An 18,062-nucleotide genomic window follows, 5' to 3' on the forward strand; every position below is an offset into this window, starting at 1 on the left:
GGGACCCAGGAGAGGAGAGGGAGAGATAAAAGACGCCAAGGGGTCCAGAGAAGGGAGTTCGGGTGGACAGGAGCCAACCAAAGCTTCTCTAGCTCCACCCAGCAGCTATACGCATGGTAGGAAGACCAAGCCGCAAGATGACGCAGATGGGCAGCCCAATAGTACTTTGTCATGTCAGGAACCGCTTGAAAAGAGGGAAGGGCGGACAATGGCACTCGAGTCAGCAACGTCTCGACAAAATATAGCAATTTCGGAAGAATAGTCATTTTAACCACAGCAAAAGGAGATCTACTGCGACCACCATTTCTCCAGTAAGGCCCTAAGTTACCGGAAAAGGGGGAGATAGTTAGAAGAGTAAAAGAGAAGTGTAGCGGGAAGTGATATGGATCCCCAAATACTTGATAGCAGAGGTAGACCATTTTAAAGAGTAATTAGAGCTCAAGATATAGATGTAGTAGACATAGATGTGGGAAGATTCAGAGGGAATGCTTCTGATTTAGAGAGGTTAACTTTGTAGCCAGAGACTACACCGTATTCGTGTAAAGCTTTATAAAGGTTAGGAAGAGATAGCAAGGGACGAGAGCACGAGGAGAACATCAGCAAATAAGCAAATCTTAAATTCTCTATCATGAATGGGGATACCAGTGATATCCGGGTCCCTCCAGATCATGGCGGCAAGAGGCTCAATGCACAAGGCAAACACCAGAGGAGTCCCATTAAACAGAGGGAAGTTTGGAGATTGAGCATGAAGGAGTTTAAGGGAAGCAGTAGGGGAGGAAGAGAGACCCCACAGAGCAGTCAAGAAGTTACCCGTAATACCAAATCTCTGAAGGGTGGCTAAAGAAATATCCACCCCAACCTATCAAAAGTCTTTTCCGCATCCAGGCTAAGAATCAATGCCTGGTCAGATCTCCGATTGATTAAGTCAACCAAACCCACTAACCTCCTGGTATTATCTCCACCTTGACGACAGGGGATAAATCCAACCTGATCCTTATGGATAGGGGAGGGGAGAAAGGAGCTAGGTCTGACCGCTAAGATCTTAGAAAAGAGCTTTAGGTCGGAGATAAGGAGGGCAATAGGCCTGTAACTAGAACAATCATGGGGATCCTTGCCAGGCTTGGGTATCAGAGTAATCAGGGAGTGAAAAAATGACTGCGGGATCTCCTCGCCCCTATATAAGAATTGAAAAGAGGAACAAGTTTAGGCACTAGTAGGGAGGAGTACGTTTTGTAGTACAGATAAGAGAATCCATCAGGTCCGGGGGAGCGGCCAGCCGGAAAGGATTTGAGGACCTCTAGGAGTTCCTCCCCAGTAATAGGTGCATTAAGTGTCTTACAATCAGCGCCCGACAGAGTAGGCAAGCCGCATCGGGACAGGAAGGAGTCCAGAGCAGCTGCACGCTCCTCCGGGTCAGACGGAAGTTGTGAAGGAAGAGAATAAAGACTAGAATATTAACAAAAAGTCAGGAGATGTCAGCAGGGTGATAGTGCAGAACACCAGAAGAGTTCTTCAGAGCAGAGGGAGATTGAGCCACTGCACGATCATGCAGTAGTATAGACAACATGGTGTGGGCTCTCTTTGTTACCGCTCTCGTACAACAACTGCCGCTCCACCCTATGTAGAGCCAGGTCGCCCAATTGTGCACGTGCAGTGATTAAGCACCTCAGGACGGACACAGAAGGAGAGGAGAGTAGAAGAGCTTCCAGGTGCGAAATTTGTGTGTGTAGTTCCCAAGAGCAAGTTAGAGTATCACGTTTTAGTCGTGCACCGAATGCAATACAGTGCCCCCTCACCACCGACTTTTGGGCCTCCCAGAGGATTGCCTTTGAGGAGACCGGGCCTTCGTTAGTGGCAAAGCAATCAGTGAGACACTGCTAAATTGACTCCCGGGAAGGCAGCGACTCAAAAGATTAATTGAGACACCAATGACAAGAAAGCAATGAGAAGGAGAAAAGGAGGGGAGGACAGGGCAGTGATCAGACCAAGAAATAGGTTCAAGGGAAACAGTAGATGCGCACCATGGGAAGATTACCCAAAAAAATGTCTATACGGGTGTGTAATCTATGGGGGTGCGAGTAAAAGCTAAAAGGAGCGATCCGTCGGGTAGTTTATCCGCCATAGGTCATACAACGAGGAGGCCCGTATGATCTGCCAAAAAATGGAAGCCAGGCGCAATTGGGCAGAAGAAAGAGGAGTGTCAGAGAGAGCGTGACGGTCCATAGAATGAGAGAAAATAAGATTAAAGTCCCTCCCCCTAGTAGCCAAGAAGTAGAAAGGTATTTATGGGAAGTGTTAGGGGCATAGATATTACAGAGCAGAAGCGAGACCTCACCCAGGACCCCCTCCACCACCACATAGTGCCCCTGTGGGTCTAGAAAGCAAGAGGAGACTCCTAACAGGCAAGAGCGAGACAGCTATGGATAACATAATCTTGGATAACTCCTTTAAATATACAGGATACTAAATTTAGATAAGGAAAGGATATAAATTCATTTTTTATTTGTGGAAATATTGTATAAAATCAGTATGACTCATGCCATTGTGTTTAAAAGCGGTACTCCGCCCCTAGACATCTTATCCCCTATCCAAAGGATAGGGGATAAAATGTCTGATCAAGGGGGCTCCGCCACTGGGGACCCCTGCGATCTCTCCTGCAGCACCCCTGTTCACCAGCTGCACAGAGCAAAGAATGCTCAGAGTCTGATGACAGGCGATATAGGGGCCGGAGTATTGTGATGTCATGCCCCCTCCCATAGGCTTGCATTGAGTTGGCGGAGCGTGACATCACGAGGGGGCGAGAGGAAACAAAATGTACAAACACTTGGCAGAGCAGTTATGTGTCACAAAGTAAGTATTAACAGATTCTTCCAAGAGTGGGACAAAAGAAATTGAAAAAAATTACATAAAATGTTTTCATTCACACAAATGAAGTAATTGCACTATATGACAGTTATTTCAGTAAATAACTCGCACAAACTATTACATAATCTGCAAATGTTGTGTGTCTGGACATGTTCACAATGATTGATACCTGAGAAAGAGCAGCAGACATCACATGCTAGGGTAACTCCTGGAATTCTAAACCAAGTAAAATGTGTGCATTTGCATTACACATGAATAATAAAAAACAATTCTTGTCATTTTAGTTAAAATCATCAAATGATTTTCTATTATATAACTAGCCTTTATAGCAAAGTTAAACCATTCTGTGGACAAGATTAAAACATAGGAGAAAGCAAATTATTCTGAAGTCAACTATTAGAATGGCATTCAGCTTTACACTGCTCACCATAATTGTACTGTGAATGCCAAAAAGTATAGGTTCAATATATTTATCAACACATTAGAGTAAAAGTACACAATAATAAAACAAAATTCTAGCTGACCATGTAGTACTTTAGTACTGTGAATAGAAGAACTCCAGACACAAGGATCACAAAATTCTGCTCAGAGATAAAAAAAAAAGTATACACTAACATCAGCAGGCATCTTTATTTAAATTGAAATCTTTCATAATTATTTCACAAAACGTTCAATAAGGCAAGACAATCCTTTTGTGGCCACACACAGGAGTGAATTTCACAGTTAAGAAACCGTACGCTCACTGAAGTTGTCTCATTTTGAAAATATTTTTCCTTTATGATCCTTTAAGTATTATATAGCATTCTTCACTGGTCACCTTAAAAAGGTAGCACTGAGCAAACTGAATTTAATACTGCCTTTAATTAAAAAAATTAAGGATGCAGAATAGACTAAGCTGCCTGTTCTTAAATAAGACATTCATGCCCCTTGGAGAGGACATTTACAACGCCCCCCCCCCCCCCCCCGCCCGACACACAAAGTTAGATTGGACAGTCAGTGAATGATCACACAACTTTTTACAGTTTCTTGAAATGCTCTACAGTTTGATATGTGGATTTATAGTTTGACAATTTAGTCAGATGGGTGCCAATTTAATTTTAATAATTGGAGTGAATATCAGGTGATGAGTGGCATTATACTGTCAGGGGGTATTTATCCCTAATACATGCTCCTCAATGTAAAAAAACATTAACCCCTACATCTGACTGTATGATCCCATCCATCAGTCGATATTTACTCCCATGAATAAAATTATGTTCACATCCATCTGCTGATTAACTGGTTGTCAGAAACTACAAGCCAACTTATCTTGGAAACAGGAGGGAATGCCAAGAAATTAAAAAGGAACGTATTTTGGGCACCTTACCCTAATTAATGACCATAAAAATCTAAATTTTTGGGATGTTAACTACGGTTCTCTTTAAACACTGGTCCCATCTGTGCTGGAAACTCCATTTTAGTTTCTGGTTACATTTGATGAATATAAAACAAACAAACAAAAAAAAAAACACAGTGCAGAATGCATTGCAATATTTTGTTTTTTACAGTAAAACAATAAGACACAGTGGCTGAACCTGACCAAAACCCAGTATAGCTCACTGAGGTCTGACTGATACACTTTGTCTTTATCGTGTGATGGATCTGTAACTACTTTGAATTCAGTTTTTGTGCTCTTATGACAGAAAAAGGAAAATTTATCCAGAACACAGATGAGAACAGACCTTTAAAGGGGTTATCCAGGAAAAAACTTTTTTTTAATAAATCAACTGGCTCCAGAAAGTTAAACAGATTTGTAAAGTACTTCTAGTTAAACATCTTAATCTTTCAGTACTTATGAGCTGCTGAAGTTGAGCTGTTATTTTCTGTCTAAGTGCTCTCTGATGACACGTGTCTCGGGTACCGCCCAGTTTAAAAGCAAATCCCCATAGCAAACCTCTTCTACTCTGTGCAGTTCCCGAGACAAGCAGAGATGTCAGCAGAGAGCACTGTTGCCAGACAGAAAACAACAACTCAACTTCAGCAGCTGATAATTATTGAAAGGATTAAGATTTTTCAATAGAAGTAATTTACAAATCTGTTTAACTTTCTGGAGCCAGTTGATCTTAAATTTTTTTTTCCCTGGAATACCCCTTTAATTCTGGAAGCAGGAAAAAAAAAAAAAAAAACACTACAACAAAACATGCAGGCACAACAAAACAAGGACAACTCATTTGACTCATGCCAACCTAAATAAAAACAAAATAGCACATATGTGTAGGCCTCCTTTTCAGTGATGTGCATATAGTTCTATGCCTTAGCCACAATTTATAAAAAATAAAATAAAACTTTGCCAGTGTTTGACATGGCATTCTGACCAACTTACAAAAAACTGTACATAAGAAAAAAAACAACATAAAATCAAGTTTCTTCATTTTATATGAGGCAAATACATGGAATAAAGTAATGACAATGTGTTCCATAATCTAAAATACAGTGTTTCTATACTGTAGTTGCATGGTATAGCTGATATGTTTTACTAAAGCTTTTTATTGTCAAAAGTGTTTCTCAAGGAAATACTGTAGTCTTGCATTGAATTCTTCTGTAGCTCTTCTGTCAACAGAAATTAACATGAGATCTAGTTACCTTGAACCCTAGATTATCCTGTCTTATTATATTAAATTTCTATATCAACGAGAGCGTCGTTTGAGTAACTGTATTTTCCTCTTTGGCAATGGGAGCCTCAGAGGTGTCTGAAAAACTATAAATACAAATATAAATGGATGCAAATAAAGTCAAAGAAACTTTGTTAACCTAGGTAGACAATCATTTTCACAATACTTATCCTGTTCTATGTCAATATGGCCAAAAAACAATTTCAATGATTGAGGCCATTATGCCTGTACTGCATCATAACAGCAATTTCCTGATAAAACAAGATAGGCTTGATTTAAAGTGGAAAGAAACTGTAGTTCAAACATTTATGCATAGTTATCACTTACAGACTCAAGCTTATTAGGACAGATAACAGCCATTTTTGCTTATTGGTGAGTGAGAAAATGGAAATAAGTTCCTCCAATCTCCAGATGAGTTCTCCAAAATATGCATGCAGGTGGCAGGAGACAAGCCTTTAAGTATAGTTGACGGTATTTTATTCCCAGTAAATCCATTTAAGGTTGTAGCATTTCATGTTCTAGCACAGCAACTGCTGCTTAACATAAAATGCCAAACCAGCTCTTTCCAAAAGGCTGTAATCCATATTAAAATGGATGAGTGCAAAAATGTATTTCAATAAAAAATAAAATAAGTAAACAGATCAGTCTTAATTGTCAAGATTACTCCAGATCAAAAGTCCATTTTTTTTCCCTCCCACTTGTTAAACTATCTCCCGCACCAACCCAACCAATACAAAGATTGTTGTTCGAGGCTTGTATCTGGTGAGCAGCCCTAACTACAAAAACTGAAGATGTTTCCCATATTATTTCCAAGACATTTTATCCTATTCCATTTAGAGATGCAGAAAGAAAAAAAATCAGTATTGAAAAGAAACCAGCTAATTGGGATAAGATGGCACCAGCTGATTGATCCAGAGTCACAAGGTGCATGTTAAAACACAAGCCACCCCCCCCCCCCCCCCCGATTAGGACCAAGGCCCACCCCATAGTTAATGTTCCACTTTATTCAAACAGTCTTTTTGGAGGTCATAAGGCCACTCTGATGCAGTGGTATTTGAGTTTGCATGGCAGTACTCCTTTGTTTAGCTGATAAAACTCAACAAGTTGAATTAAATCTGTGAATTTGGTATTGCCATCATCTAGGCTAAAGAACATCTGCCCATCCTCTTCACACTGTAACAGTTAAAAGAAAAACAAAAACACTTTTAAATATATAGAAGAAAAAGCAGGTATATGTACTAACAGTTATTTGTATTTTATGAAGTGATGGCATATGCCACCACTTTATGACCGGTGAGCATCTGGTGCCCTGGAACCTATTGTAAGGGCCCATACACACTGAGGAAATTCAGCAAGGAATTTTCTCTGCGGATCCTTGAATTTTATTGAGGAAACAAGCATAGGGAATCAAAATGAGAGAAAAAACAAGGTAATTCCACTCACCACTCCATGCGATGTACATCGCGATCAGATCCAATCAGGTACATGAGGACGTTGCAGCCACTTACAAAAATTCAATAGCAGACAGGAAACCTCAGACAAGATAAAAATCCCCAGTACTTCAAGCAGGGTATTTACATAAAACGCACAATTTTATCCACAAAGGGGAGGGCAATCATTAAAAACAGACAACCATCGACGCTTGGGGTTACCCTTTTTTCAGGGTCTTAATACAAACACCATTATCCACTGAATAAATACAAAAAGTATCAAAATATTCCTGTGTCAGTTACTGACAACTAGAGATGAGCGAAGTTACAGTGATTCAATTCGTCATGAACTTCTCGGCTCTGAAGTCGCTAACTTTAGCATGCATACATTAGTTCAGCTTTCAGGTGCTTCGGTGGGCTGGAAAAGGTGGATACAGTCCTAGGAGACTCTCTCCTAAGACTGTATCCACCTTTTCCAGCCCACCGGAGCACCTGAAAGCTGAACTAATGTACGCAGGCTAAAGGCAGCAACTGCTGAGTCGAGAAGTTTGTGACAAATTGAAATGACTGTAACCTCGCTCATCTCTACTTACAACCTGCTAACAAATTAACCAATTCACCACTGAACTTAATATACAAAAACACGGAGAGGTTTGGCAACTTGTTAAATTGGGACAACACACATGGAAGACACACTCCCACTGTGTGCGTTCCGAAAATGCCTTTACGTGCCAGAAAGCGCTCTAGTCTGAACAAGGTCTGAAACCCTAGCACCAGCTACATGTTCTGCAATTCTTTTTCCTTGGTGTGGATCCCACATATTGTTTTTCACAAATTGAACATGTGTTACAAAAGACCACAAAACCGGTCTCACATGATATGTAAGAATTAATTTTAAAGGATTGACCATTAGATTCTGATCTAACCATTGGTTTTCACCATAAATTTGCATACCGAACATCTTGTACCTCCACACTGTACTGAACATCAATATTTAAACCAGGTAAATTTAATTATTTTATTGTTTCTATTGGTACAATCAATAAAAGCTAGGTGAAATCATGTTACCCACTGTATGATTCCGCTTTGCCACATAATGACAACCAGACCGTAGAATGCTGTCCAGCACACAATGTTTCAAAATATTGAGATTCATTCATAATAATGTTCCTAACGTGTAAGAACGGTCTATAAAACATAGTAGGAAAAAAAACAGTACTCTGATCCCTGTTGTGGATTCCTTATGAGAATCATGTTTGTCAGTGTAGAGATAGATCTACTCTTAGATCTGACAATGCCCTCCTCTCTAGATACAAGGTGATGCTTATAACCTCTGTTGTGTAATCTGCTCCTTATGATGCAACATTCATCATAAAACATTTTATCAATGGAGCATGACCTCCTAGCACAAAAATTCCCCACTGGGGACATTTTTTTTATGTGTTTGTCATGGCAACTATTCGCATGCAATAAAGAATTGCTTTCCTGTGTAACTTGGATCTGTCAAAACATCAATACTTGCATATCATGTGAAACAGATTTGTGGTCTATTTTATCACATGTTCAATTTGTAAGAAAGAATATGTGGGACCCACAACAAGGAAATTGAACAAAAGAATTGCAGAACATGTAGCTGGTGCTAGGGTTTCAGACCTTGTTCAGACTAGAGCGCTTTCTGGCGCGTCGAGGCATTTTCAGGATGCACACCGAAAAAGAAAACTTCTGTCATGTGAAACTTATTAGTAAATTGGGATCGCGTATCCCACAAGAATTAAATTATAGAACAGATATTTTTAGTTATTCTATTAGGTAGGCCAAATTTTTCTTTATTGGGATATGTATTCCTTATAATTTGTTTTTTCCTATTTTGTGGAACCTGCATTTGGGTCCTATCTATGCATATGTTCACACTCCGTGTTTTTTGTATATTCAGTTTAGTGGTGAATGGATACATTTGTTAGCAGGTTGTAAGGAACTGTGGGGGGGGGAGGGATCTTTAGATACTTAAAAGAAAGGGTAACCTCGAAATGTATTGTTTGGTTTTATTGATCCACGCCCTTTAAAGACTTTTAATAAGTTGAAATAAAAGTGCGTTTTATGGAAATATCTTGCTTCACGAGTTGAAGTGCTGGGGATTTTTACCTTGTCCGAGGTTTCCTGTGTGTTATAGGGAATTAAAGCCAAATAGACTAATGGACAGTTCCAGGTTCAATTATTCTTTAGACTGAATCTGGATAAAAATTTTACAGTCTGAACAGTGCAGCAGAATTCCAGTGAAAAAAGTGAAAGGCTGCTGCAAGTGGATTCCGCTCAGAATCTGCTTTTGGAATCTTGGAATAAAGGAACCTCAGTGCTTATTCTAAAAGGGCTGTGCTGCAATACCATGCACAGATGATGTCCTGAAGCAACATTAAAGAGGTATTCCAGGCCAAAACTTTTTTTTTATATATCAACTGGCTCCGGAAAGTTAAACAGATTTGTAAATTACTTCGATTAAAAAATCTTAATCCTTGCAATAGTTATTAGCTTCTGAAGTTGAGTTGTTGTTTTCTGTCTAACTGCTCTCTGATGACTCACGTCCCGGGAGCTGTGCAGTTCCTATGGGGATATTCTCCCAGCATGCACAGCTCCCGTGACGTGACATCATCATTGAGCAGTTAGACAGAAAACTTCAGAAGCTAATAACTATTGAAAGGATTAAAATTTTAATAGAAGTAATTTACAAATCTGTTTAACTTTCCGGAGCCAGTTGATATATAAAAAAAAAAAAGATTTTGCCTGGAATACCCCTTTAACTATATTGTATCTTCATGCACAAAGGGAAGCAGTGTTAAAAGGGGTACCCCGCTGCTAGACATCTTATCCCCTATCCAAAAGGGGATCTACCGCAGCACCCAACGTTCTAAACAAGCGCAGGGTTCCGGCGGCAGTGGTCGTGATGTCATGGCCAGGCCCCTCGTAATATCACCACTCATCCCCTCCCATAGACATGAATGGAGAGGAGTAGAATCATGGGGGCAAGGCCGTGATGTTACAATCACAGCCACCCACTCCAAGCATTCTGAACAAAATATTCAGAATGCTGGGACACAGGAGTACCGCTTTAAAGTACTGCTGCACACTGCTGGATCAAGCCATTCAAATTACACCCCTTGATGAACATTTATGGAATCACAACACTTAGGGTGCATCCACACGGCCGTCAGTCCCCGTTTTGGTTCCGTTCTTGCAGGCTGTAAACAGATTAAAAACTGTTTAAAAAAATCCCATTCATGTCAATGGGATTTTTTTACAATCCGTTTACATCCGTTTGTACCCGTCAGCACTGATTCCGTTTTTTTTTTTACGGCAGAAAAAATGGCACATGCAGTATTTTTTCTTCAATCCAAAAAATAATAATAAAAAAAAAAATTAAGAAAAAATGGATACAATAACTAACATTGAAGTCTATAGAAAACGGATGAACCTTTAATTTCATCCGTTTGTTGATCCTTTTTACTTCTGAGCATGCTCAGAACAAAATTTTTTTTTTTGGCTTATTAGCTGAACAATAACGGATCCATACGGATAGCATCCATTTGCATCCGTTATTGTCCATTTTTTCAAAGTCAGTTTTTATTTTTGATGGGAGAAGAACGGGACTAGCATGATTAACCAGCTTTGTTACCTTGTAGCAAACCACAGATATCACAAATTAAATAAAACATATGGTATTAATTATATTTGTTTCCTCTCATTTGTTTAAGGTGGGTTTTTCCAGATCAAAAAAATATATATAGTAAATTAAGGAGTCACCTTATTATTCAGCAATATGTTTTGCTTTTAAATAAACCAAGAAACCAAAGAACAATTAAGCAAAAAAAAAATGCATCAAAGTGTTTAATGTATCATACCAGTAGCGTATCACAGCATTGCTGAAAGACCCCCACACACAGAGACGAGGACATTAAGAGAGTTCAACTGAAGCATGGCAATGATGGAGCTACAGAGAGTTCAACAGAGCACCCTTTAGGTGTTTCACAGGAATAGCAGCAAGGTAAAGGAGAAAATTCTAAATCTTAATTTTTTTTACACTTACATGTTCTTGTAGACCCAGTGTTTGACATTTTACAAGGGGTAAAAGGAGAAGAAAAAAAAAATTGTAACCCAATTTCTCTTGAGTAAGGAAATACCTCCTATGTGGATGTCAAGTGCTCTGTGGGTGCACTAGAGGCGTCAGAAGGGAAGGAGTGACAATGGGATTTTGGAGAGTTTTTTTTTAAATGGTTTTTGGGGGGCATGTCCCATTTAGGAAGCCCCTATGGTGCCAGAAAAGCACAAAAAACAAAACAAAAAAAAACATGGTATACTATTTTGGAAACTACACCCCTCAAGGAACGTAACAAGGGGTACGCTGAGCCTTAAAGGACAACTGTAGTGAAACACTTTTATATATGCCCGTGCCTCAAAAATAAACAAAATAAACTCATACATACCTTCCTACGAGACCCCGTTGGTCCGGCACAGGCCTCACGGTCAGGTAGTGCTGACGTCATTCTACTTCCTGGGGACGCCGCAGAGCCGTCTGCATATCACCGGCCGAAGCGATGTCCCGCCCCGGCCAGTGATAGGCTGAGCCCACTGTCATGTAAGAAGCCGGTCAGAGTTCCTTACATGACAGTGGGCTCAGCCTACCACCGACTGGAGCGGGACATCGCTGCGCCCGGTGATATGCCGACGGCTCTGCGGCGTCTCCGTCCCCAGGAAGTGGAATGACGTCAGCACTGCCGGACCATGAGGACTGTGCCAGACCAACGGGGGCTCGTAGGAAGGTATGTATGAGTTTATTTTGTTTATTTTTGAGGCCCGGGCATGGTCATATATAAAAGTGTTCCACTACAGTTGTCCTTTAACACCCCAAAGGTGATTGACAACTTTTCGTTAAAGTCGGATGTGTAAATGACTTTTTTTTTCACTAAAATGCTGGTTTTCCCCCAAATGTTATATTTATTTTTACAAGGGGTTATAGGAGAAAATTCCCCCCCAAAATTTGTAACCCCATATCTTCTGAGTATGGAAATACCCCATGTGTGGACATCAAGTGCAGTGGGGGCGCACTACAATGCTCAGAAGAGAAGAAGTCACATTTGGCTTTTAGAAAGCAAATTTTGCTGAAATGGTTTTTGGGGGGCATGCCACATTTAGAAAGCCCCTATGGAGCCAGAACAAAAAAAAAAAATTGCATACTAGTTTGGAAACTACACCCCTCAAGGAACGTAACAAGGGGTACAGTGAGCCTTAACACCCCACAGGTGCTTGACAAATTTCCACTAAATTTCGACGGGAAAATGAAAAAAAAAATGTTTTCACTAAAATGCTGGTGTTACCCCAAATTTTTCATTTTCACATGGGTCATTGGAGAAAAAGCCTCCAAAAATTTGTAACCCCATTTCTTCTGAGTATGGAAATACTCCATATGTGGATGTAAAGTGCTCTGCGGGCAATGCTCAGAAGAGAAGGAGCGCCATTGAGCTTTTGGTGAGAGAATTTGGTTGGAATTTACAAAGCCCCCCCGTTTACAAAGCCCCCCGTGGTGCAAGAACAGTGGACCCCCCCACTTTGGAAACTATACCCCTCACAGAATTTAATAAGGGGTGCAGTGAGTATTTACACCCCACTGGCAATTGACAGATCTTTGGAACAGTGGGCTGTGCAAATTAAAAAAATTAAAATTTTTCATTTTCATTGACCTTCTAAAATCTGTCAGACACCTGTGGGGTGTAAATGCTCACTGTACCCCTTATTACAATACATGAGGGGAGTAGTTTCCAAAATGGGGTCACATGTGGGAAGGTCCACTGTTCTGGCACTATGGGGGCTTTGTAAACACACATGGCCTTCAATTTCAAACTTCTCTCTCCAGAAGCCCAATGGCGCTCCTTCTCTTCTGAGCATTGTAGTACACCCGCAGAGCAATTTACATCCACATTTGGGGTATATTCTTACTCAGAAGAAATGGGGCTACAAATTTTGGGGGGCATTTTTCCTATTCTCCCTTGTGAAAATGAAAAATGTAGGGTAACCAGCATTTTAGTGAAAACATTTTTTTTCATTTTCACATCCAAATTTAACGAAAATTTGTCAAACACCTGTGGGGTGTTATGGCTCACTATATCCCTTGTTACATTCCGTGAGGGGTGTAGTTTGCAAAATGGGGTCACACATGGGTACTTATTGTTTTGTGTTTATGTCAGAACCGCTGTAAAATCAGCCACCTCTGTGCAAATCACCAGTTTAGACCTCAAATGTACATGGTGCGCTCTCACTTCTGAGCCATGTGTGCCCACAAAGCACTTTACGCCCACATATGGGGTAGTTCTGTACTGAAGAGAATTTGCGTTACAAATTTTGGTGGTCTTTTTTTTCCTTTTACTGCTTGTGAAAATTAAAATTATGACGCAACACCAGCATGTTAGTGTAAAAATATATATTTTTTTTACACTAACATGCTTGTGTAGACCCCAACTTTACCTTTTCATAAGGGGCAAAAGGAGAAAAAGCACCCGATCATTTGTAACGCAATTTCTCCCGAGTAGGGAGATACCCCATATGTGGCCCTAAACTGTTTCCTTGAAATACGACAGGGCTCCGAAGTGAGAGAGCGCCATGTGCATTTGAGGCCTAATTTGGGGATTTGAATCCGCCACAAAAATACCCTACAGCAGTGTTTCCCAAACAGGGTGTCTCCAGCTGTTGCAAAACTCCCAGGATGCCTTGACAGTCAGTGGCTCTCTGGCAATACTGTGAGCTGTTGTTTTTCAACAGCTGGAGGCTCCATTTAGGAAACCATGCCGTACAAGAATTTTTTTTTTTATTAGGGGGGGGGGTTGGGTGTTACTGTGTAGGGGTATGTTTTATATGTAGTGTTTTACTTTTTATTTTGTGTTGTGTAGTGTTTTTAGGGTACATTCACATGGTCGGGTTTACAGTGAGTTTGAGCTGGGAGTTTGAGCTGTGGCGGAAAATTTGCCACAGAACTCGCTGTAAACCAGCCCATGTGAATGTACCCTATACATTCACATTGGGGGGCGGGGGGGGGGGGGGGGGCATACCTCCAGCTGTTGCAAAACTACAACTCTCAGCATGCACTGACAGACCATACAAGCTTGTAGTTTTAGTTATGTGCATCCAGCTGTTGAATTGGTTGCAAACACAGAGTTTGTTACTTAACTCAGTGTTTTGAAACCAGTGTGCCTCCAGCTGTTGCAAAACTAGAACTCCCAGCATGTACAGTCTCTCAGTGCATGCTGGAAGCACACTGGTTGCAAAACACTGAGTTAGGTAACAAACTCTGTTTCTCAACCAATGTGTCTCCAGCTCTTGCAAAATTGCAACTATCAGCATGCATTGACAGTCGAAGGGTATGCTGAGAGTTGTAGTTTTGCAACAGCTGGAGGCACACTGCTACAACTCCCAGCATGTCCTTTGGTAGTCTGTGCATGTTGGGAGTTGTAGTTATGCAACAGCTGGATGCACACTTTTTCATAGAAAAAAAATGTGCCTCCAGCTGTTTCATAACTACGACCCCCAGTATGCACAGACTACCAAAGGGCATACTGGGAGTTGTAGTTTTGCAACAGCTGGAGTTCCAACTACAACTCCCAGCATGCCCTTTGACTGTGCATGCTGCGAGTTGTTGCTAAGCAACAGCAGGAGTTGAACAGGCCTCACCTCATGCTGTATCCTGCTGCCAGGACCACCCACCGATCCTGAGGGGACCCGCGCCGGACCAGGACAAGGTAGGAAACCCCCGCCGGCCCCGATCACTACCATCATCGCCGCCCAGATTGCCGCCCAGCAGGGTCGTGATTGGTCGGTTGTTCCGACCGATCAATCACATGATCGTGAGGCGGCACCCGTGCCACCTCACTCCTGCTCGGTAAGGGTGAATGGGGCTGTCTCGGACAGCCCCATTCCCCCTTTTTTTCTGGGTCACCAGAGACCAGATTGACCCGGGAATAGCCGCAAATCGCTGGTCTGAACTGAATTGTCTCAGGACCCCCCCAGGGGTTTGCACGGGGTGCCTGCTGATATATATCAGCAGTCACCCCGGTCCGGTCCCCGCAAGCCGAGGACCGGAATTCCCACGGGCGTACCCATAAGCCCTCAGGGCTTATGCATACGCCCTGCGTCCTTAAGAGGTTAAAGGAACACTCACACTTAACAAGTGACTATTATATGAAATTAAAGTGGCTACTTTCAATGAAAAGGTAGCAGTGTACTGTAAGAGCACATTCACACGGTGGAATTTCCGAACAGATTCCAGTTCAGCAGCATTCCATTGTTTTCAAGTGGATTCTGCTACACACACAATTTCTACAGCGGAAACATATGCAGCAGAAATTCAAATTATGGACTCTCCGTAGAAAGAATACATTTTCGTTCTTTCTGTAATGTGCTCGGAAGTATATTGCGGTCAATGGAGAAAGAGCATTTTTAAGTGGTTCTTGTGCCGTCTAAGTCGACTGATGTCATCCATGGAATGTCAACCCGAAAATTTTCCAGGTGGGCGTCCACTGTGTAAATGTGTAAAACAACTACAGAGGGGATTTGCTTACCAGTTAATTGTGGCCAGCTTGTAACAATGTAAGATGCCTTCAAAGAGTGTTTCATAACTAATTAAATGCACTATGGGGGAGATTTAGCAAAACCTGTGCAAAAGAAAAGTTGACCAGTTGCACATAGCAACCAATCAGATCGCATCTTATAAGACCTCTGAAAAATAAAAGATGCAATCTGATTGGTTGTTATGGGCAACTGGTCAACTTTATCTCTGCATAAGTTTTGATAAATCTCCCTTTATATCTCTGAATCCTGTATTGGAAAGAGCACCCCAAACCCCTTAAAAAGTTAGCAAAGTAGTGCTACTGACACTGGAAAAGCAGGGACACTTATTTGAGATCCATTCAACAGGGTCAGAATGTTTAAGTGTTTTGGACTTAAAGAGGGACATTTATCAATGTTTGCTTATGTATTCTTTTTTTTAGTAATTTTTTCCTTACTTTTTTTTGCTTATGTGCGACGTATTTATCAACTGGTTTCAGCCTGTTGATAATTTTCTTTTACGTAAGCAATTTTTCCTTTTTTACTTTGGTAGTAGCTTTTTCTGCTCCATGTTTGAGTAAATTTAGTAAATTTTTAACGCTGTTGCGACTTTTTTTTGCGCAGTTGCGACTGTCGCAGTTAATAAATACCTGACTACCCGTAGTCCATTTTAAAATTATTACTACATAGTAAATTTTAGGAAAACTTGCTTTTCTCGCTTTCCAGTCAAAATGTCGCACGAAAAATCGTGTAGTCGCAGTTGCGACAATTTTGCGACAATTATAGTAAAGAAAACCTGACTAAACCCGTTGATAAATGTCCATAAAAATGATTGGGTGACGTATCCTCCATTAGGCAATCAATCGCTGAGCTGCAGGGTGCCAACACCTGGCATCCCCACAATTAACTGTTTAGTACCCCTCACCACACAGTGAACGATGTCAGAAACAGTGTTCTATTCATTGTGTAGTAGTGGTGCTAGATTATCTATGTTTAGCTCCTATTTGCTTCCGTTGAGCTGTTCACTGTATAATATGGGGTGAAAAAACGGCTGATATGATAGGTCATTCACTTAAGACCGGAAAACCCCTTTAAATGGTATTAAAACATTAAAGAAAATACAGATGACTCAAAATAAGAAAGCTGGGTGAACATCTAAGTGTGGTGATTCCATAATTTGTGCCAGATGATTTAGATAAAAAGTTCAAACCCACCAGTTTCAGTGCAATATGCTGGAAATGTAATGTAAATGGAAGAAGCTTCACTGACCCCCCCCCCCCCCCCTTCCCCCGACACTTGGCGTGGACTGACGGATTGGAAATTTTGGATTTTAATCACCCCGCTTCTTTATTCCCGAGGAAGATAAGATAATACCAGAGCTGGTTCTGTGCTGCAAGGTTATTCTCCCTTTCACTTTGTGTGCATGTCTGTGGAAAACTTATGTTGATGTTAAATTCTAATCCAGTGAAATAACTCCAGCTCTGGTAGCATCCAAGAACATCGGTATACATATCTGGGAATATTGGCAGCTGCTTGCAACATTCACTTTTATGAAGTTCTCACTTTCTTAAAAAGCCATGCTCTTAATACTCACAGGTAATATCTGGAAATGCTTAATCTTCTGGTGATGACACAGCGTAAGTACAAATGCCTTTGGATTACTCTGACTGTCTCGAAGGAGAAAAAGTCTAAAAAGAATTTAAAAAAAAGTTTAATAAAAAAGTTGGCTAAATTAGAAAATAATCTGCAATAAAAAAATAAAACATGTAAACTACTAAAACAGGATGTCAGTGAAGAAGCATTAAAAAGCTATAGAATAAATTGTAAAATTATGTAAAAAACTGATAAAAGCTGCAAAAATAGAGAAAGAAAGACTCATTGCCAAAGAGAGTAAAACTAACCCCAAAATGTTCTTTCACTATATAAATAGCAAAAAGGTCAAAAATGAAAGTGTAGGCCTATTAAAAAATGATGAGGAAGAAATAATAGACGGGGGATCAGGAAAAAGAAATATATTAAACAAATTTTACTCAACAGAATTCACAGAGGAAAATGAAATGTTAGGTGAAATAATGCGAGATAAGATAAACTCCCCAGTGCAGGTCAACTGTCTAACCCAGGAAGAAGTACAGTGCCGTCTACAAAAAAATCAAAATAGACAAATCACAAAGCGTTCACCTCCGTGTTCTAAAGGATTTAAGTAATGTAACAGACAGACCCTATTTTTAATGTTCAAAGACAAAAGAGAAATAGTTTGCTCACCTACTCCCAAGAACAAAATCACGATCTCCCACTGGTCCAGGTGCTGTCAGGGCGTTGCTGCCGCATATAAGGTAGACAGAGAAACAGGCTTCACTCACTCAGGAGTATGAGATCCTCAGCAATTCTGGACACCAGCATGTGTAAAATACAAAAGCTTTATTTCTTTCTTCAATATAAAAACTTGATAGGGGTACAAATTGTTGTAAAAACAGACCCACGCGTTTCGGCAAACAAAAGCCTTTTTCAAGGTCCTCACTGGGAGAAATATTCA

The 18,062-nt window shown here is 40.7% G+C and overlaps 1 protein-coding gene across 14 annotated transcripts in view; it reads right to left on the reverse strand.

Moving 5' to 3' along the window:
* Positions 1–3,809: 3,809 nt before the first annotated feature.
* Positions 3,810–18,062, reverse strand: part of GRB10 (growth factor receptor bound protein 10) — a 395,303-nt gene continuing 381,050 nt past the window's right edge. For 8 of the 14 annotated variants that reach the window (XM_056520328.1, XM_056520326.1, XM_056520327.1 and 5 more), the window contains 3 exons: positions 17,792–17,848; positions 17,124–17,217; positions 3,810–6,689 (listed from right to left, as the gene is read on the reverse strand). In XM_056520328.1, the coding sequence (XP_056376303.1) occupies positions 6,543–6,689; positions 17,124–17,217; positions 17,792–17,848 (298 nt within the window). In that variant the 3' untranslated portion in view covers positions 3,810–6,542. Of the gene's footprint in view, positions 6,690–17,123; positions 17,218–17,791; positions 17,916–18,062 lie in introns of those variants that run through there. The other 6 variants (XM_056520331.1, XM_056520330.1, XM_056520334.1 and 3 more) reach the window with 4 other exon arrangements.

This window comes from Hyla sarda, chromosome 5 (assembly GCF_029499605.1).
Source record: "Hyla sarda isolate aHylSar1 chromosome 5, aHylSar1.hap1, whole genome shotgun sequence".
Taxonomy (NCBI): Eukaryota; Metazoa; Chordata; class Amphibia; order Anura; family Hylidae; genus Hyla; species Hyla sarda.